General features: G+C 46.3%; 1 protein-coding gene across 1 annotated transcript in view; it reads left to right on the top strand.

The window, feature by feature from the left end:
- LOC135378964 (zinc finger protein 883-like) overlaps positions 1-13442 on the top strand; it is a 32090-nt gene extending 18648 nt beyond the window's left edge. Inside the window, exons 3-5 of the mRNA XM_064612162.1 lie at positions 380-578; positions 1448-1600; positions 10753-13442. Of these exons, the coding sequence (XP_064468232.1) occupies positions 452-578; positions 1448-1600; positions 10753-12632 (2160 nt within the window). The 5' untranslated portion in view covers positions 380-451 and the 3' untranslated portion in view covers positions 12633-13442. The remainder of the gene's footprint in view (positions 1-379; positions 579-1447; positions 1601-10752) is intronic.
- Positions 13443-21996: the final 8554 nt, after the last annotated feature.

Genomic DNA, 21996 nt, shown 5'->3' with positions numbered 1-21996 from the left:
AGCTCATTGTATGCTGTGGTTTGGTCGGCAATGGTTCGACTCAGCAGTAACCACATTTGTTTCCATTTGCATCAATGTTTCGGGGAAAACAACCCTGAAAAATACTGTTTTTTTTTTTTTTTTGAAGCGATTCAAAATTTCCAGGAAAGTTTTCCCAACACCAGGCTGACATATTTTTCAATCGGATGTGGGCCCGGAACACCTAGAATACTGAATATAATAGCGAGCACCCTGCCTGTAAGTGTGTCACCCCAATATGGATATGCGCCACACTGGTGTTGCGTAAAGCTAACATCTCCACATTCTGTGAGCGTGTGACAACAGTTTGTTCTTTTCTTTTTTTGGAAAGGGTGGCAACAGTTTGGCTTCTCTTTAACAGAAACCTGAAGAGACGGAGATCTGCGTGTTTGGGACATCAAGTTCCAGCCCTTGGGATTTTCAACCCTGAGAGATGGAGCTCTCTCTCAAGTTCAGCGGTCAACTCCCGAAAGTAAAATCGGAGCCTCATGACGCTAGCGTACCAGAACAGGGCCAGCAACAGGAATGCAGCGAGTCCGCATCAAGAGACAGCAGTTACGGTAAGATTTTTATAGACAGTGTACTCAGTTGGTGAATGCTTTCTGGAATATTCCTGAGGAACATGGAATAGTGTGATTGTGAAAACTATGTAGAGTGCGGGACAAAAGTTTACGGAACACACATGGTGCATTCCTTCTTCAAAGTGACACGCTAGCAGCCAATGGGACCGCACGGAGCTTCAGAGATTTGCCTAGGTGACAGGGTTACCTGTCACCAAGTCCGTACGGTTCAATCCTCTGCTGCCATGTCGCTCCAGGGAAGTAAGGCAGCGGAGTGTTTTTCCTAAACTTTTGTTCAGCATTGTACTACTCAGACTAAATGTTCTGGGCAATGTCTTGCGTCCGACTGTCTCACGTCATTTAAGGGGGAATCACTTCTTTAGAAACCTATGGGTGAGTCTTGTTTGCACAAAACAGGTGAACACTCTAAACGATCATCATAACATTGGTACTGGCATGTTCTCCTAGCTTTTGTCTAGTCAATGACGTATGTTTTAGATGACAAAGGTTGAGCCGTTGATTTTTAATAAATTAAAGTTTGGTGCATCTCGAACGCGTGCCGCCATCTCGATAGAGTGTCACACACTAAAATATGTGCGAATTCGGGCTCAATACAGATCAACAAATTACAAACAACATTACCAACGAACATTACCATATCGGTGTTTTACTACGTTCTCATATTCGATGGCCCCCTTGAAAAGAGGTTCGAAGGAAGGTTTTCCAGATTTTTTTTTTTTGTGCGATGTGTACAGATAAGTTGTAACAGAGCGTAACAAGATTCAGGGAGGAAGGCGAAGATGACTACGTATCACGTGGCTCGAAGCTTTGCAGCGTCACTTACTAATACCTTTTATGTTTAACTTTAGGGGCAACTCGAGGGATGGTACAAATTAAAGAAGAACCTCTGGACGGCTGTTCAGATGAAGATAATATCGTAGTAGTGAAGACAGAGCCCTACAACACTGCAATTTTGGTGGGACAGGAGCAGGTGGGAGACAGCCACGACTCAACGTCAAAAGGTGATACAAAATGATCACTTGACTTAGTCACAAAAAAAAATCTGAGCAGCATGGTGGGTACAAACAGGGGCGGATCTAGGATTTTTCCGAGGGGGGGGGTCCGCTATGGACAAGTGCCAGGTGCATGCTGGGACTGGTTCATTGAACCCCATGTTTAAGTCTGAAATCGAGGTGGGGGGACCCCTGGACCCTCCCCCTTGATCCGCGCCTGGGTACAAAAGAGTGCGATGCAACGGATGTGCTTTTGAGAGATTTCTGTCGTGCACGTATAATCTTTCCAGTCGTGTTTGCTCATTCTTGGGAGTGACTGTGAAAGTTTTCCATTGTGTTTCGATTAGTATGGTGTACGCAAAATTAGTTCACACAACGCTACTGCTTAGTATAAACACGCTGTGAAAAGAGTCGTCTTTGGCGTCATCCAATGAGACTGTACGAGAAACACGTGTGTGTCTGCGTGTGGATTTGGAATGGGGCCGGTCATACTGTTCCATACATGCGCCGCACGATTAAGTGTCGCATTTTTCGATTCTGATTTACGGAATCCCCACAAACACAAATCTTCCACTGGCAACACCTTTCGGACAGCAATATATGACCTCTTTATAACTCACCCTATGTTTTTCACCGAAACTGCTCCATGGCAGGCACAATATGGACTAAGAGACCCAATGTGCGAGTTAAAGGGACGTCGACCGCTTAGTGGCGAAGCAAGAAAGAATCTGGCAAAATTGTTGTTGTGGCTTCATAACTGAATCTGAGTTTCTATTTACGACAAGTGTGAAGTTAACATGGCATGTAACTTAATTTGAGATGAACACGTTCTCGCATTTTAGTGACCCTTTATGTCCCTTTCTAAACTTTTTGTTTTGTTTTGTTGTGGCCTCCCAGCAGTGATGGCCACTAACTACTTCTGCTGTAGTTTAACTATAACTACTGACTACCGTATTTACTCGAATACAAGACGCCGCCGATTGCAAGACGACCCCCGGACTACAGCCTCAAAAATTGGGGAAAAAAAGAAAAATGAGGGGTATTGACAAGCACTTTATTCTGGCATTTCATCATGCTCAGAAAAGTCACTGGCTTCCTTGTCAGAATCATCCCAAAGTGTGTCATCCTCAGTACCGTCCATTGCATTCGAAATACCACACTTCTTAAACGCGCAGGCTACGATGACATCTGGTATCGCCCTCCACGGGTCCATAATCCACATCGCCACCTGGCTGAGCGAAGCACGCTTCAGACGTCCAGTTGGCGTGAACTGTTGGTCGCCACATTCCATCCACTTATTGTACAGTTTCCGGAGTTGGTCCAACGTCCAGAGGTTGAATTTGTGAAGTCATGCCCCCCGGGATCACTACGAGGTCAGTGCCGTTCTGCCGTACGATCTCCTTGCTATGATCACCAGTATGCCCCTTGAAGGCATCAACAACCAACATGGAACGGCGGCACAGTAAGCTACCTGGGCGGCAGAACCACACGGTCTTCAGCCAGTCGTCGAAGAGCTCGGAGGTCATCCAATCTTTCTCATTACATCTTATTACGGCACCACACGGGAACTGCTCCTTTTTCGGGAGGGTCTTTCTTGCAAAAAGGATGTACGGAGGGAGCTTATGACCGTCCGCGGTGCAGGACAGCATTACTGTAACTCTTTGTTTCTCACATCCTGTTGTGCGAACTTTAACCTCTTTTGCTCCCATTTCGTCCACTGTGACGTTCGACGGCATGTCGAACCAAACCGGGGTTTGGTCTGCGTTCCCGATTTGCCCCAACGGGTAGCAGTGCTCCCTTCAAAGTCGGATAACATACCGTTGAAATTCTCGAAGCTTTTCTTCGAAGTGAGCCGGTAACCGCTGGCACACGGATGTTCTCCTTCTTAACGAGAATCCTGACCTTTTCATGAATTTCTGGATCCAACACCTGCTGGCTTTGAAGTCCGACGGTGGGATGTTCTTCTCACGTGCCAGTTGACGAGCTTTAAGTTGTATCATTCCTGCTGTTACCGTGACACACTTGCTCCGGAGTTGCCTGATGTAGTCGACAACAGCTCTCTCGATATCGAACTGCCGTCCAGACTTCAGGCCACAGAAAGTCTTCCGCGTTCCTGAGCAGTTGAATATTTCGTTGCGTTGTCCCAGCCACCTGCGCACGTTGGCCTCTGAAACTCCTAAGCGTCTTCCTGTCGCAATGTTGTTGTTGGTAGCTTTGGCCACTTCTATCACTTTCCGTTTGAAGGCCGCCGAGTAGAACGTCCGCTTTGGAGCCATCACTCAGGAAACACTAGTTACTACGTCGCACGTGCACTGAAGACGAAAGCAAACTGACAAAAGCACGGGAGTCAAATGCATTCAAATGCACCGCGAACAAAAGCACGAGGAAAGGAGAGAGAGCGAATTAAGCGAATCATGTGGTACCAAACTCCGTTCTCGCTGCGTCTCCTTTCCCCCTCTCCTTTTCTCCCATGACTCACCTACCCCGTCCTCTCGCCCGCTCGAAACGTGTCGCGGAAATCACATGGTTTCGATTCCAAGACTACCCCGATTTTTGGCACTAGCTTTTTTGGAAAGAAAACTTGTCTTGCAATCCAGTAAATACGGTACTTTGCAGTGGAGTCGTTTAACGAGTAGTTCAAGTACTTTTCAGGGGAGGTAGTTAAAACTACTTCTTCAACTACTGCGATGTGTTTCAACTACATCTATATATCTACTTGACACTGTCCATCAACATGAATCTCATTCTATAGTGTTCTTGGACACCCAAATATGAATCACAAGCAGCGATAAAAGTGAAGATTTCGTACGCATGCACGGCACAATTGCTCTGCACCTCCATTCTCATCAAACATGTAGCTCAAGGTAAAAGTCGGAAGCACAGTCATAAAGCTTGCGGCAAAATCGGAAGTAGTTGGCACCTGCAGTAACCTAACTACTGTAGTTAGCAACTCTAAATAGTAGTATAACTAGTAGTTGCCACTACATTTCTGCAAGTAGTTGATAACTACCTTTTAACTACAATCAGGTAGTTTAACTACATGTGGCTAACTACCAGGCATCACTGCCTCCCAGCACTAATCCTCTTAGGTAGAGATAGTGCTGACACACATGGGTATATTGCTTTGTATTGCATTGTAAGTGGCCTATTCTTACACGCGTTACACATGGCGACCTCTGTTCATCTTCAGTGGAAATGTCACTTCAGGATTTCGTGGTGACCCGAATTCGAGGAGAATTCGAGTTTAACGCGAATTGGTCGCGGATTCGTTTGGGCGAGAGGGATAGCCAGGCAGAACCGGGATTAACCCAAAAAAATGTCACTCCCTGCTTATACACAAAGACCCCCACAGAAGACAAACTAATACTGGCTCCTGAATTCATAGATGTGTGTGTACCAAGACCCCTCCTCACTCGAGACAGTTTACATCTTTCGCGAACCTTTCCACTGGCTTACTACTATAGGCAAAATACAAGACTTAGTTTCGGTTTCGCGCTTAGTTTCGGTTTCACGCTTAGTTTCGGTTTCACGCTTATAGGTTGGCAACCATGTTACAGGGGGAGAGCATACACTTCCTCAGGAGCAACGGACAGAACATGATCACACGCAGCAACGCTCTATGCATACTTTAGGTTAATCTACTCATATATGTGTGTGTAATGCAAGACAAATAAATCCAACTCGTTTGGAGCCTACACTACGTCTAGCTTACTACGCATGCTTACTACTCTTACTGAGTTGTACAAGACCGGGTGAGTGTGTGTGGGGGGTGGGTATTCGAGGTAAACGGGGCTTTGAGATACACTAAAATTTTGTTAACTCACACCTCATTAATTCGAATTGCTGGATAATTGACAAAGTCATCATAGTCAACTTCAAAGTCTGCGAAGACTGCGACACAAAGTGGCACATTGGAGGAGGCAAAGACATTGTGGTCCGGCCATATATATCGATGTATAGGGTCGCCCATTAAATCACTCTCAAATCGGCTTTCCTACGGATAATTCTGCTCAGCTTGGCGCTTGGCTGAGTGCCAAGCTGCTATTTCTCCCAATCAGCAGACGCCGCCACCAGAACGCATTTTATCCTCCTTTCCCCTTCTTTCGGAAAGGCCGTTTTTCTTTTTTCAGAATCATGCCCATGTTGCTGTCGTTGTTCCACGTGCACAGTGTCGATTATTACCTCACGAGTGAAGTATCAAGTGCTGCGAAAGTGGTCATTACGTTGCATGTGCTGGTGCGCACGTGAGAGCAGGTCAGTCCGTGCATAACGTAAAACCCCCGAGACTAGTGAACATGAAGGGACAGACACAACGCAGAGCCTCAAAAAGTCGGTTCAGCAACGATTACGAACTTTTTTCCTCATTGTGGATTTGTTGCACCAAGTTGCCAAAGTGTAGATGAACACACCTGACAGGAGTCCGACATCAAAGCAGAAGGGATAGTTCCTGCAAGCAGAAGGGATAGTTACTGCAGCCGTGCGTGACATGCTCCAAGATGCTTGCTTCACAGACTTCATTAACGCAGGCAGTTTCGCGGCGGAACTGCCTGTTCCAAACTGTCATGAGATGGACTTGCGGACAGCGCTACAGATGAGGAAGGGGAGGAGCTAAAAATGGCGGCCGTTAAAAATGGAGGTGCACCGAACTTAGTGCACTTTTTTTAGCTTTGAGGGAGGTCAAGACTAAGCGCTACAGCACGTGCGTGCAGATGGAGCTTGACGGTGCTTTGTTTTAATGGTGAAAGGCAAAACTCACTAATTGGTTTATTCGCACAATTTCGCAAATAAAATTTTTGACTGTTCATGGTGCACTCGTGGTTTATCTAGCAGATAAACTTTCGTTCCAGACAGTTAGCCAGTGCGTGGTTGATAGCGAGGTAAAAAAATGTAAATGGTCCACCTATTTGTTTTGCTGTGCCCGCTTCACTCTTCCAGTTATTGGAAAGCCTCAGAAGCGGACTGTTTCTTCAATTTTAAAGGGGGGGAGGGGAGGGTTGTGTCTTAGTTACAAGAGTGGAAAATATCTCAAGAAAAAAAAAGTGAAGCGGCATAAAAGATAGTCAGCACCCTAGCAGCTTCCCCTCTCCGCCGGTACAGGAATGTGTATTACCCAGTGCGCCTTCAGTCGAGCGATACCACATTGACGGCACAAAAGATCACATAAAAACATGGCCTTTACTTAAAGTACATTCGTGCACATTGTGCTTTCACCTGTTCGTCAGTGCGCAGTGAGTTAAAAAAACAAGCGCGGCTACAAAGCGTACCAAGTTTACCAGGTGGTATTCAAGAGGTACATGTGATTGAAAATGGACCACCTCCCGTTCCATAGTGGTTAGGATAATCGCTTTCCACGCAGACACTGGGAGGTGACACTTGACCTTTCAGGTCTCAATGTAAATTTGAAAGAAAAAGGGAAAACATAGCATAAGTTAAATTTATCTTATCCTACCTTAACAAGTTGTCCTGATAACGAGGGAGAAATACATGGTGCGCCTGTGGGGAGGAAATGGTTCCCTAGAAAAGCAGTCACAAAGTGTGGATGTCATCTTCATTTCATTTCATTTATTCATCAGTTCTCGCTTAGTACACAACATTATAGTATTAACAGGCCCGCCTCAACCTGTGGGACTTGTGACACAGGGACCAGCATCTGCAGCGGTTACCTACAGCATGAAAACTATAATACATGACATTGTCATATGTTACATAAAATGTATAAAACCGGCATGATTGACCTCATATGTTCCAGATCATCAGGAGCGAAGACAAATTAAATGAAAGCAAATTGAAGCACCCGGCAACTGTCTTCAGACACGGGAAACAAACTTCACTGAGGCTACCTGAAATAGAGATTTCTTAAATGTGCTGTCAAGTCTTGTTTGCATTGGGTAGTGAAAATTTCATTGGGCAGCTCGTTAAAGATCCTAAATCCTAAAATCATTCTAACCAGTGGCATAATAATGGGTGTGGACTGTCTGCACTGTTAATGTCCTATTTCTGCAATTTCAGGAGCAAGAGAAAGGAGTGGTAGGCTCCATGTTAAGGTCGAGCCCAGTGGCACTTTCAAACAAGCATCTTCAGGTGGCACTTCTTCAAGTGCGCAGTCCGAGATCAGCACAACCACAGTTGGATCACAACTCAAAAACACTGCACTGATCACTTCCGATGGTCGACACACTGAGCAACCTTCAGACCAGAGTCAAGAGGCAGGCAAACCATCGACATTAGACCACAAAAAAGACAGGCTGTATAAGTGCGGCAGATTTGCTTGTGACACGTGTTCCGCGACATTCCGCCGTGCATCAGCTCTGCGAGCGCATGCGAAGTGTTGCTCAGGAGAACAGTTGCACAAGTCCACAATATGTGCACTTGCATGCACATCAAGCATGCACAAGTGCGATCTCTGCCCCGCAGAATCCAGCCACAGTATGGGCCTGCGGCATCACAAGCGCACACACACGGGCAAGAAGGTTCACAAGTGTGATCTCTGTCCTGCACAGTTCAACCATGGCAATGGCCTGCACCATCACAAGCGAAAACACACAGGCATGGAGCCATACAGATGCAATCTCTGCCCTGCAGAGTTCAGCAAGAGCTGGAAACTGCGAGACCACAGGAGAACGCATATGACTGAGAGGCCACACAAGTGCGATCTCTGTCCTGCACAGTTCAAGGATAGCACATCGCTCAGGTATCACAAGCGAAAACATACCGGCGAGAAACCCTTTAAGTGTGATCTCTGTCCCGCAGAATTCACTCATAGGATAACTCTGACGTGTCACAAGCGAAAACACACGGGTGAGAAGCCCTACAAGTGCGATATCTGTATCGCAGAGTTCAGCTCCGCTGCAAGCCTGTTTTATCACAAGCGAAAACACATGGGCGAGAAGCCCTATAAGTGTGATCTCTGTACAGCGGAGTTCGCCCACAGTTCTAGCCTGTCGTGCCACAAGCGAAAACACAGTGGTGAGAAGCCTTTCAAGTGCGACTTCTGTCCTGCGGGGTTCACCTGTAGAGCGAATTTGGCGCGCCACAGGCGGACACACACGGGCGAGAAGCCATACAAGTGCAATCTCTGCCCCGCAGTGTTCAACCATAGGACGTCACTGGCACATCACAGGGACACACACATGGGGGGAAAACCGCACAAGTGCAACCTCTGTCCTGCAGAGTTCAGCGAGAGGGGGGGCTTGCGGCGTCACATGCGAACACACACGGGGGAGAAGCCATACAAGTGTGACTTATGTCCAGCGGAGTTTCGCCGGGGCACGGGTCTGTCATCTCACAAGCGAAAACATACTGGCGAGAATCCCGGTAAGTGCGATCCCTGTGTCGCAGAGTTGAGCCAGAGTGCAAGCTTGTCTTGTCACAAGCAAGAACGTGTGGGTGAGAAGCCCTATGAGTGCGATCTCTGAGCCGCGGAGTTCACCCTGAACGGCAGCCTGACGCGCCACAAGCGAAAACACACAGGTGAGAAGCCCTATAAGTGCAGTGTCTGTAGTGCAGAGTTCAGCTGTAGTGGGAACATGTCGCGCCAGAGGTGCATGCACACGGGCGAGAGGCCACACAAGTGCGACCTCATTCCTGCAGAGTTCGTCTATAGTAGGACGCTGCGACGTCACAAGCAAAAACACGCAGTCGAGAAGCCCTAACTTCTGTCCTGCAGAGTTCACCAACAGCATGAAACTGCAGTATCAGGAGCGGACACACACGGACGAGAAGCCATACAAGTTCAATCTCAGTTCTGCGAGCTTGACCCAGGCCTTCCGTAAGGGGGACCTACGTGGGCGTGAAGAGGTACAATCTCTGTGCAGCAGAGTTCAGCCACAGCATACATGTACGCACAGCAGTGATTCAGTGATTCCCTTGACGACAAACTTGGGAGTGACACTGCGGTTGTCCCTGGCACCCCGCATCTAGCTGGCGCCTTTTCCGCAACTCGTTCTGGATAGAGTCGTGCACGTGAAGTTAATAAACCTATCGTGTTCTCGACACCCACTCATTCATTGTGACCCATTCCGCATACATCAGGTGCCTGTGTGCAAATTTTTGTTTGTACCTGGCGGAGGTAATGTCTCCGATGGAGAGGCAGGTACATTCATCAACGTGTTTTCATGAACATCTAGAACACGAGGAGCACTTTCTATGCCGAGAAATATTAGATGCTGCACTGCTTTCGTCTTGACTACCTTCCTTGAGCGTGGACATCGCTATAGGAGCCACTGAGATGTATAGCAGTAGGTAAATGTCCCTTGTGTGGCATGAGATATTGGAATATTGAATAAATTTTTAGAGGATCCCATGGCAGTGGTTCCCAAAGTGTGGTCCGCGGACCCCCAGGGGTCCCCGAGAGTGTTCGTGGGTGTCCGCGACGATTAAAGACAGCCCGAAGACCGTCTTGGCGAGTGCTGTTCACGTCATCTCTGACGGGGACGCGCGAATCTAAATCGAAATATCTAATCGAAATATACTGCCTTCTCATTTCCTGCATGGCGGTGCCATGTTTGTTTGTTTTTCCTTTTCTTTCTTTACGTCACTTATTTATGTCACCATGAATTGTACTTAACGGGGGTCCTCGAATGGATTCTCTGTAGTTTTGGGGGTCCGACACAACGAGAAGTTCGAGAAACGCTGTCCCATGGAGCCCTGCCTTGGGCACTCTCGTGGGTATTGTTTGTTTCTTAAGGGTGGGTGGTCAGGTCAGAATTTCTGTCGGCAAACGTTTTGCATGATGCAAAACAGCAAGGTAACCGCCACCACCACCTAGCATCAAACTTGCAAATAGGGGAAGTGAAACCCCGTTTCAAACCATGCTCACAGGCTGCCGAACTGTTGTCAGCATACGGCAGCGATTGCCCACCCACTCAAAAATCACACAATTGGGCAGAGTCTTGGGGCTCAGCTAACGGAGTGCAAAAGCTGGGCCCTGCACAATGCATAGAGAACAGTTTTTCGACGGTGCTGCCATTCCTTGCCGGGAGGGGGTGGAATGAATGGTAGATGACTGTTTGGTTTTGCTCTGTCGCGAATAATGTTGCCTCTAATATGACCCTACATTTTTGTACAATATTGCGCCTTAGTTCCATGAGCAAACTCTATGCTTTCATCAGTCGACTACAAAAACTGTCTGCGCTCTCAACATCCACATTCTGAAATTTCAGGAGCGAAAGCAAGCAGTGGTGGGCTTCACACTAACGACGAGCTCAGAAGCACTTGCGATCACGCATCTTCAGGTTGCACCTCTTCCAGTGCACAGTTTGAGACCTGCACAACAACAATTGAACCGCGGGTCGAAAACGATGCACACGATGCCACTACCGACTGTCAACCCACAGAGCAATCTTCAGAGACCCACGTGGCGGGCAGGTCATCGACGTTCGGACATGCGAAAGACAGGCTTTATAAGTGCAGTGTTGGTTTGGCTACGTGCATTGACACTGGGCTCTTTGAAGATGATCTCAAACCTCACAAAATAAAGACATTTACCTCTGACATGTGCTCCATGGCAATCAGTCATGCATCAACTCTGCAAGTGCATGCAAAACATTCCATGGGAGTAAGCTTGCACAAATCCAAGATATGTGCATTTGCATGCGCAGCGAGCGCATACAAGTGCGATCTCACCCCTGCAGACTCCAGCCACACTATGTGCCTGCGGCATCACAAGCAGACACACATGGGCAAGAAGCGCTACAGGTGTGATCTCTGTCCTGCACAGTTCAGCCATTGCATGAGCCTGTCCCATCACAAGCGAAAGCACACAGGTGTGAAGCCATTCAAATGCAATCTCTGCCCTGCAGAGTTCAGCAAGAATGAGAAGCTGCGAGATCACAAGAGAACACATGCGAGTCAGGGGCTATACAAGTGCGACCTCTGTCCTGCACAGTTTGGGCATAGCGCAATCCTGAAATGTCACAAGCAAAGGCATACGGGCGAGAAGCCCTATAGGTGTGATCTCTGTCCTGCAGGATTCAGTGATAGCTCTAGCCTCTATGACCACAGCCGGACGCACAGAGATGAGAAGCCCAATAAGTGCGATCTTTGTCCTGCAGAGTTTAAGAAGAGGGACACCCTGCAGCGTCACAGGAGATCACACACGGGAGAGAGGCCATACAAGTGTGATGTCTGCATTGCAGCGTTCAGCCGTAGCTCAAGCCTGTTGCGCCACAAGTGGACGCACATGGGTGACAAGCCCCATAAGTGCGACCTCTGTCCTGCAGAGTTCAGCGACAAGGCAGGCCTACAGTACCACAGACGAACACACACGGGAGAGAAGCCATACAAGTGCAATGTCTGCCCTGCGGAGTTCAGCCACATTACGAGTCTGTCATACCACAATCGAAAACACACAGGCGAGAAGCCCTATAAGTGTGACATCTGTACTGCAGAGTTTAGCCGCAGCTCGATCCTGTTGAGTCACAAGCGGACACACACAGGAGAGAAGCCCCATAAGTGTGATCTCTGTACTGCAGAGTTCAGCTGTAGCGGAAGCCTATCACGCCACAAGCGGATACACACGGGCGAGAAGCCCTACAAGTGCAATCTCTGTCCTGCAGAGTTCAGCCAGGGCGCGAGGCTGTCGTATCACAAGCGAAAACACATGTGCGAGAGGTCCTATAAGTGCGATCTCTGTACTGCAGAGTTCACCAAGAGCTTTGACCTGTCGCGCCACAAGCAAGAACACACTGGTGAGAAGCCCTATAAGTGTGATCTCTGTAGTGCAGAGTTCAGACAGAGGTCTGGCCTGTCACGCCACAAGCGAAGACACACAGGTGAGAAGCCATACAAGTGCAAGCTCTGCACGGCAGAATTCAGCTGTAGCAAGAGCCTGTCACGCCACAAGTGGACACACACGGGCGAGAAGCCCTACAAGTGTGATCTCTGTCCTGCAGAGTTCATAGAGAGCTCGAAGCTGCGGTGTCACAAGCGAAAACACACTGGCGAGAAGCCCTACAAGTGTGATCTCTGTCCTGCAGAGTTCACCCAAAGCACGAAATTGCAGTGTCACAAGCAGGCACACATGAGCATGATGCCGTGCTAGTGCAGAATTTAGATACAGTCCAGACCTGGGGCAATGCAAGCAGACACGCATGGTCGAAAGCCGTACATTCTGTGTCCGCATTCTGTGTCCTGTGAACTTGAACTAGATCACAAACCTCCGGGGATACCATAGGTGGACTTATATGGGTGCGAAGAGGTACAACGTCCGTCCTGCAGAGTTCAGCCACAGCACGGACATACACACACCAGCCAGAGAACCAGCAGAGCATGGACGTATGGCTTCATAAGTAGGCATGACACACTCGGGATAGAAGCTGTACAACTGCAGACGACACGGCCACATGAAAGAGAGAGGGCATCCAAGTATCTGCTCTGTTCTGTCCTTAAACCTTGCGACCTAATGGAGCACATGGCAATGCACAGGGGAGAAATAGGTGTGATCTCTGTCCTGCAGAATTCAGTGGTAGCTCTAGCCCTTGCGACCTTGTACAGATTCTATCTGTATCTGTATGCCAGAGCATCTTATTTCCTTTGGATTCTTCTCCTGATTCTTCTCCTTAGATGTTTCTCTTGAGACTCGAACACATGAACAAACTGAGCTTGAAGGGAGTTGAACTGTTGCTGCGTTGGGTGGAGATGCATGTGAAATCTCAAATACTGTACCCAGTGCCAAGGAACAAACAAACAAACGGGGAAAGGACATCACACGGGTGTGAAATACCAACCCATCTTTATATTCATGAGCAAAATTCATATTCCCTTTTCATTATCCCTGTGACATCTTTTTTTGTACTTATTGTATGCCTTCAGTTTGCTAAACCGTTGAAATAAAAAATAATTCTGCAAGATATATCAACTTTTAACTAAAATCCTGAGAATTACCTTTTTGGTCTCGAGCATCTGTTGTGGAATACATTACAATTTGTTCACATCGCTATAGTGATCATTGACAGATTTCATTTTTAGGTAATTAGACCTTCGACGGTTGAGCAACAGATGGCTAAGAACGTCCACCGGCTCAGAGATGATAGAAGTGAAATCAGGATATCTATAGCCCTTATAGCTTTTTAATGAAAAATCTGTATAAAAAAAAAAGGAAAGACACCCTGTATAATAGCAGGTATATTAGGGTGAGGTTGCGCTGCCACACGCCAGCCTCTGTACAGCCACCTGCGAGCATGGTGCGAGCATGCTGTGAGTTTGGTGTCCTGTGTTAAATAGACCTCTACCTGTTTGGAAACAAATGACGTCATAATGTTCGACAGTGCCACGAGTTTGGTAAAGTTGAACTATACGTTCAAAGCACCAAACAAGGTCGCCCACGAAAGCCACGGTCTTGAGGGGATTACGATGCTCTCTGAAAAGGACGCGACCTTCGGTCCTACTTTTCTTTCAATAGGAGGCAGCGAACAATTGCCCATTCGTGGAACCCAGCTCTCCCCTTCAGATCTGTTTGATTACGGTGTGTCTATGAACGTCATGATGACGTTTCTCGTGTAGAGGTTTATTGCTTCGATATGTCTACACCATCGTGTTACCAACTGTCTTGTACATGTTAGTGGTGTGAGCATGCACGATATGTGTGGACCTTGAAACGAACGAAAACGGGATTTTTTTTTTTGTCACTTCCGCTCTTTGTATTTTCGATGACATGCAATGATACAGGCATACTATGTACAGAAGCGATGTTCCTCGGTTATTATTATGTCGACAAAAGCGAAATGGTGCTGACAAGATGGTGCATGCCAAAGTGAGACCCCAGACAAGGTATTAACACACATTCTCGTTTTCATGAAGCTTGGTTTCTGGTTTGGTTCAGAAGCTGGTTGGCTTCAGAAGCAGATTATTTCAACTCTTATTCTTAGTCAGTGAAGTAACCAGCGACGGTGTGTGGGGGACGCTGGGGTGTCGCGACGTAAATAAATAATAGGATATAGAAGTGATTTCTGAATGCAAATATCCACAACGCCTGTGAAGCTCTTACACGACCTCTGCCCTGATTCAAAAGGGATAAGGCGACCCTGATCCTGATCCTGGACACTGGCTTGGCGATCATTAAGTTATCCAGAACTGGTGCATTCTCATGTGAGCTGTTCAAAGAATTCCATGAGCCTACCAGGAAGAAATAGTGCTACATTTCGGGGCAGACGAAACTCCCCAAGGCAAGGTATATGTGTAGCGTATCCGTCTCCGAAATATCCTCCCCACGGCTGTGTCAATGTGGCACGAAGGACGCGAGCCTGCGAGCGGTTTGTTGATTCCAATAAATTGAGAAAAGGATTCCTTGGAGGAACAATTTGGGAGTGTTGCTGCAGTTAACCCACACCGAGGCACCGCCTTTTCCTCAAGTCGCCGTTTATAGAGTCCTGCAAGTAGAGTTAATAATCCTGTAGTCCCATCAACACCCTCTTATTCTACGTGACCCATTCCACATGCATTGAGCAACGTCAATGCCAACGTTACTTGTGTACAACTTTTGTTTTTGTCTCTGGCGGAGGAAATGTCTCCGAGAAACAGGCAAACAACATTTTGTCCAACATTAACATCTAAAACACGATCTACATCTAAGTCATCAGCATCTAAAACATGAGGAGTACTTGTCGTACCGAGAGATAGTACATACTGCGCTGCCTTCATGTTGACCACCTCTCTCCAGCATGTCCTTTGCAGAGCTAGCCATTAATATAGGAACCCCTAAGTTTAACTGATGTATGGCACTACGTCCCCTGGGTGACACGGGTGTGGCACGTTTTTTTTTAAAGAACACTGAGGAGCCCCGCCTCGGGCACTGTCGTGGTTGTTGCTTGCTTGGAAAGCGTGGGTTGTCTCATTAGAATTTCGGTCAGCAAACGTTGTTCAGTGCGAGGCAAAAATAGAACGGTTGCCACCATATAGCATGAAACCTGCGAATACACTCTAAGAAAAAAAGTTTGAAAACGGGTAGAAGCGCAACAGTTCTCCCCGACCTAGTTTCATTCTACGGACTTCAGGTTGAAGTTGGGCTGTTTCTGCCCTTTTACTCAACTCTCTCCCCTATCGCCTCTTGCGTCCTGGAAAACGATTAAAAGAAAACAGAAAATGCAGCCCAAGATAAGGGCAGTCGCGATAGGGTCACCCGATATATTTGTGTTTTTGTTTTGTTTCCGCAAGTTAAAGCTATTCTTCGACGCATGAGGCGGACTGTGCTCTTTCACTCTCTCACACTGGGGGTAAAGAAAAGCCGCTTCTTTGAAGATGCGCAATAAACCAAGTAAAGAAAAAAAAAGGCGTTCCTTCACGAATTTTTTGCGGACGATCTACCGAACGGATTTTTGTTCTGAAAACGGTTTTGGTATCTGGTGACCGAAGAGATCAGATGTTCTCATTGGAGCAACTTCGTAGCTTTTATAACTAAAAAGTTAATTATTGAAAGTTAATTAAGACATTGCCTTAGGAGTCTGTTAATGCTCCCCTAGGGAGTGCCCTTCAGCATATGCTATATTGCAATTGATTTCATCTCGGAAAAAGTGATTGATATATTTTAAAGAAATCTGTTAACACTTAGCGTGGACACCCTGTATATCTAGTCTGTAAGATGTAACAACTTTAATGGAACTCGTTCTCGCCGATGTTGGATCAAGAAAGGCAAACTAGACGGGAAATCACGAGACCCTAGCCTACGAAAGGACAGAATAACACCATCGCCGGAGATGACTGTTTGAAGTAAAATGTTTAGTCGTCGTTATTCGGTGGTTGGACATTGCGGATACGTGCCCCATGAGTTTAAGCTTCGTTGATTAGGGCTTGTGTTGATGATCAACGGTACGCTTTCAATGACAGATGTAATGTGTTGTAATGGGTTACTGTTTCGTGCGATTTCTTGCAAGTGATCCCAATCTTGATGATGAATGCTCACGTTTCTGAAAGCCATGTAAATAACAGTTGGGTGATTTCAGACTGTTTTAATACTGCTACTAATTTGAGGACAGCGCCAGAGGCGCAGTGCAAACGAATGAATTTGGACCTTGCTGTGCCAACGTCACAGCGCATTTAGGTAGCAAATAAACCTCTACCCGAGAAACGTCATCGTGACGTTGGTAGACACACCGAAACCAAAACAGATCGGAAGGGGAGAGCTGGGTTCCACGAATGGGCAATTAATTGTTCCCTGCCTCCTATTGAAAGAAAAGTAGGACCGAAGGTCGCGTCCTTTTCAGAGACCATCGTAATCCGCTCAAGACCGTCTTTCGGGCGCGACCTTGTTCGCCACTAGCTTTGAACGTAGTTTAACTCTACCAAACTCGTGGCGCTGTCGGACATTATGACGTCAATAAACCTCTACCCGAGAAACGTCATCATGACGTTGGTAGACACACCGAAACCAAAACAGATCGGAAGGGGAGAGCTGGGTTCCACGAATGGGCAATTAATTGTTCCCTGCCTCCTATTGAAAGAAAAGTAGGACCGAAGGTCGCGTCCTTTTCAGAGACCATCGTAATCCGCTCAAGACCGTCTTTCGGGCGCGACCTTGTTCGCCACTAGCTTTGAACGTAGTTTAACTCTACCAAACTCGTGGCGCTGTCGGACATTATGACGTCAATAAACCTCTACCCGAGAAACGTCATCATGACGTTGGTAGACACACCGAAACCAAAACAGATCGGAAGGGGAGAGCTGGGTTCCACGTGCAATTGTTCGCTGCCTCCTATTGAAAGAAAAGTAGGACTGAAGGTCGCGTCCTTTTCAGAGAGCATCGTAATCCCCTCAAGACCGTGGCTTTCGGGCGCGACCTTGTTTGTGCTTTGAACGTATAGTTCAACTTTACCAAACTCGTGGCGCTGTCGAACATTATGACGTCATTTGTTTACAAACCGGTAGAGGTCTATTGCAGACTGGTGTTTACATCAGGGTCATTTTACGCTGAATGGTCCAAAGGTCCTACGCCTCCAGTTCTTGATAAAGAAAACAAATGGTGCGTCTTCGCAATTGCGGTTGACGGAACAACGACAGCGCTTCACAGCTCCTCCCTATAGGTGGCGTGCATATGACGTCACACCATAGCTCTACCCCTGCTTTTCCCCTTTTTCTGGTGAACCGGCGCACCCTGTCTATACGCGTGCTTCTTTTCACTCTTTCTGGTGATCTGGCTTACGCAAATGCACCCCACCTATAGTGGCTACTTATAACGTAGAGGGATTGCAATACAGTGGCAGTACTATTTCGAATGCACAAGACTAATGTGTCCCTCCCTTTCCCCGGTCGTGCTGCGGGCAGTCTCCCGAACTTAGAGTTCGCCATGTTGGAAGGTATGCGAACATGACGTTCGGATTTGGCGAATGAATGGCCCATAAGGATTGCCTGGTGTCATTTTTTCATAGAGTTAATTTACATTAGTCACATCTGTCAGCTGAACATAACGATGTTCAACTGACAAATATTGGACTGTGGTGTTATGAGTGGTGTTACTATCTAGTCCATTCCTTTCTGTATGTCACTTGGAAAGCATCATGCAAGGCATTCTACCAAAGGGTAGTACATTCGACAGCATTTTTGGGCGCTCAGTGTCTGTCGGAATTTGTTCGTAAATTATTGCAACCTGATATTTTGAGTTTGAGGAGTTAGAGTCAGCCTGATCAGCGAACATAAATAAGTGGGGTTTCATATTTCAATTGTATTTCTAGAAATTCAACATGTGTTATGATATTATGGACATTACTATCTAGTCATTGCCTAGCCGTTGATAAGTGCTTGTGCCATTGGCTTGCCGCAGTGCTGCGCGATCGTAAAGTGCATACGTTGGTCACTTTTGCAGTGTTCTAATAGCTTTACTTAAAATCAAGTTTTGTCAAAATGTGCTTAATATGTGAGCTACTGCATGTCACTTTCACACATAGACACATTCCTGAACCAGTACACACGTACAGGGAAGCTTTTAGGCGTTGTCTAAGCAGGGTTGTTAAAGTTACTTTTCAAAAATAAGGAAGTTACAGTTACAGATATTCAGCTTCAAAAGTAATTAAGTTACAGTTAGAGTTACTGACAGGAAAAAATACCCAGATACAGTTATATACACCTTGGAAAAGTATCTGAGTACGGGTGGAGTTACTTTTTGCAATTCTGTACGCAGACCATATCTTTCGCCTTTGGGTCATAATAGGTGCCACTCTAGAGCCACAGAGACATCCCTTCCTGGGTAACCGTACGTAATTGCAGGCGAAACGTTGAAAGGAATGCCTAAACTGGGGGTAACCGAGACAGGGATAGGTGACACAAGAAACTTCGCCTTCGGCTCACAGCAAAGACATTTCAGCTCAAGATTCCCGTTCTCCTTCGTTCTGATGACTTTAAAGTGCTCTCGATATTGTGGTCACGGTACCTCTGACAGAACGGAGACAACTTTGCTCGGGATACTCGTAGTTACAGCCTCACAGACGGCGTCTGCGCCCGAGGTGGCGTCGACGCCTTCAAACTCGGCCATTCTCTTCACTACCGCCAAGGCTGCCAAGAGAGTGGCGAGGAACAAGGAATGTCACTTGCGAGGGCGAAGGCGTGAGCACGTGCAGCAAGGACGAGGAGGAGTGGAGCTCGTGCCTAGTGTCAGCTAGCGAGCCTCGACGAGTTTCTGCTTCTCACGCACATGGAGGATCCCTAGTGACGGCGCACCCTTCGCGCTACCTCTTGCTCGGCGACGGTGTTACGTCACTTTTGCTCAAAAAAATATTCAAAAAGAGAGATACAAGTTACTGAACAAAGTAATTAAGTTACATCAAAGAGTGATATTAAACGGTGGGAACAACTTATTTATTTACACATGGTAAACAAGACTTTCGTGCACGAGACTGCACTTCTTCAGGTTACAAAAATATAAACATGGTACAGGGGCTGTACGCCGAAATAAATCTTTTAAAATAAAACATTAAAAAATCCACGCTTAAAATTCCACCCTTCGAAATCCATTTTCTGAAATAAACCGTTTAAAAATACACGTCCTCAAAATAAACGCGGTTAAAATAAATCATGGTTAGGCTTAGGAAGGTAATGGTCCGTATCATAGTAGTGATAGCCGTATGGGCGACACGATGTTCTTTTCGGCGAAACATGCTATTATGATGTTTCTTACTCATGTTTGTATTGCTGTCAATTACATAACAACTTAGGATTTCGAAATATCCAGCTTAAAAGTGATGACGACGATGCGCGTATGAATACAGGACACGCACACTTGATCATACCTGGGTAGTAATAGCATTACTGTAATGAAATTACAGTAATGAATTACTTTTTCTGGTAATTTGTAATGTAACGCATTACTTTTGACATTAGGTAATTTGTAATGTAATTTAATTACATTTGGGCTGTAATTTTAATGACATTACTCATCACTTTTTACAAAAGAATCGAGTGTGTGTTCTGTGTTGGCACTTGGCAGAAAGAGAGTTGGGGGACTGGCAAATGAAAAGAATTCCAACGGCACTATGAACGGTGACGCACTCAATCGGCACATGGAACGTCAATTCCTTTCTACGAGCCAGTTGCCTTGGGCAGGGCACTCACAAACAAACGTTGTTAGGTCAACGGTTTATAGCCCTGGAGAATCATTGTTTGCGGGCCCCATCCTCCTGACAGTCTTCCTGTTGTCGTGGTACATTGTGTCTCCTTCGTCTCTACATTGTGGAACGATACGTCATACGTGGCACACTAGCATGACATGTAGAAGAGACAAATAGAAGAGTACAAGCTAACTGTTGATACATTGTAAGCATACATTTTTTTCCTCGAATTTCGGGGAAGGCAAGTTTCGTCAACTTGTGTGTCCCTTGTGCCTTCCACAAACTCGGGAACATGTATGCCAATAATGGTAAAGTAATGACTTTGTAATGTCATTAGTTTTTTGTAGTAATTGTAATGTAATTTTATTGCGTTTCAATTGCAGTAATGAGTAATGTAATTTAATTACATTTTAGAAGTAATTTACCCAGGTATGCTCTTGATCCTTGAGCCAGCTGAGCGCTGTGGACGGATTGCGCGGCGACGGTCATTCGCACTGGTAAAAGAAAGGCCAAGAAAGCGCGCACGCACACGAAAAAGAGAAACGCAAAATCAGAAAACATACCAAAGAATGGCCAAACTCTCCTGATAGTCGGCTCTATATTAGACTATATTACACCGACGTCGTGCGTTACTTGCACTGCTAAAACAGAACTTCACTGAATAATACGCTCCCGGGCATCCGTCATTCCGAATGATATCAGCCCCCCGCCCCCTACTAAGTTGGCAAAACTTGTCACGGATCACATACAGACCGACAACCTACTTCCGGTGTACCGAAATCCTCGTTCACAGTTATAGCCCTGGCTACCCCAAGCGCGAGGAGGGTACTATTTTCCGCGGCGGATGTAGAGCCGTCGGGTGTCCACCAATCAGGGACGATGGATGTTAAAAGATTTATTTCGAAGCGTTTATTCTTCAAAGTTTATTTTTCGGAGTTTATTTCGACAGCGTGGATTTTCTCATCATTTATATTGAAGAGTTTATTTTGCAAATTTGATATTTAAGAGATTTATTTTTGAACGATTTATTTTTACATGATTTATTTCGGCGTCATCCCGGTACAGGCACATATATACAGTTGAAGGGGGGGTTCTGGCGTGAGAAGGTAACAGGTTGATGGAAAGGATGCAAACACAGATAAAAATCAAAAGAACATAAATACAAAAGCAGGGGTATCAGAAGCGAAACATAACGCGAGCCCAAGGGCTTAAACACAGGAAACCAGAGCACTTGTTGGTGACGTTCGAGGAATTAAGGATAAAAAAGGGGAGGGGTTACGGCGACGGAATGAGGACACAGGTGCGGAGTACAAAGGTGACCAGTGGACCGTGAGAAAGTGAAGACGGAGGTGGTCTCAGGAGAGAGACAAACGAAGAAAATGTGGAAATTGGAGAGTTGTGTGTGTGTGTTTATCATTATATTTTTTATTTGAAAAATTATATTTACGGGTTCAATAATTGTAGTGGGCCTGCGTGGATGTTCAAACCATGAGGCTTCAGGGACTGGAATTTTGCAAGCATGCAAGACTGCATTTTTCGAGCATTTCAACTCCGTACATCAGGCCATCAAGTTCACGTGTAATCTTTCCCACGCATCAGTGAATTTTCTAGACGTGACTGTCTCTATACAGTCTGGTAAGCTGGTCACGAATCTATACAAGAAACCCACTGACAAACGCCAGTACCTTCATTTTAACAGCTACCATCCTAATACTCAGAAAAGGAACATCCCCCTTGGTCAATTCACACGTCTAAAACGCATATGCTCTAACCCAGAAGATTTTGAGGCATGCGCTGAAGAAATGTCCAACGATTTTAGAAAACGAAACTACCCTCCCAACCTTATAAACAATGCTCTCTCCGCGTGCAAATCTC

The sequence above is a fragment of the Ornithodoros turicata genome, chromosome 1 (genome assembly GCF_037126465.1).
Source record: "Ornithodoros turicata isolate Travis chromosome 1, ASM3712646v1, whole genome shotgun sequence".
NCBI lineage: Eukaryota > Metazoa > Arthropoda > Arachnida > Ixodida > Argasidae > Ornithodoros > Ornithodoros turicata.
The sequence above is the reverse complement of the archived record's forward strand: the minus strand, read 5'-3'. Positions and strand labels throughout refer to the sequence as shown.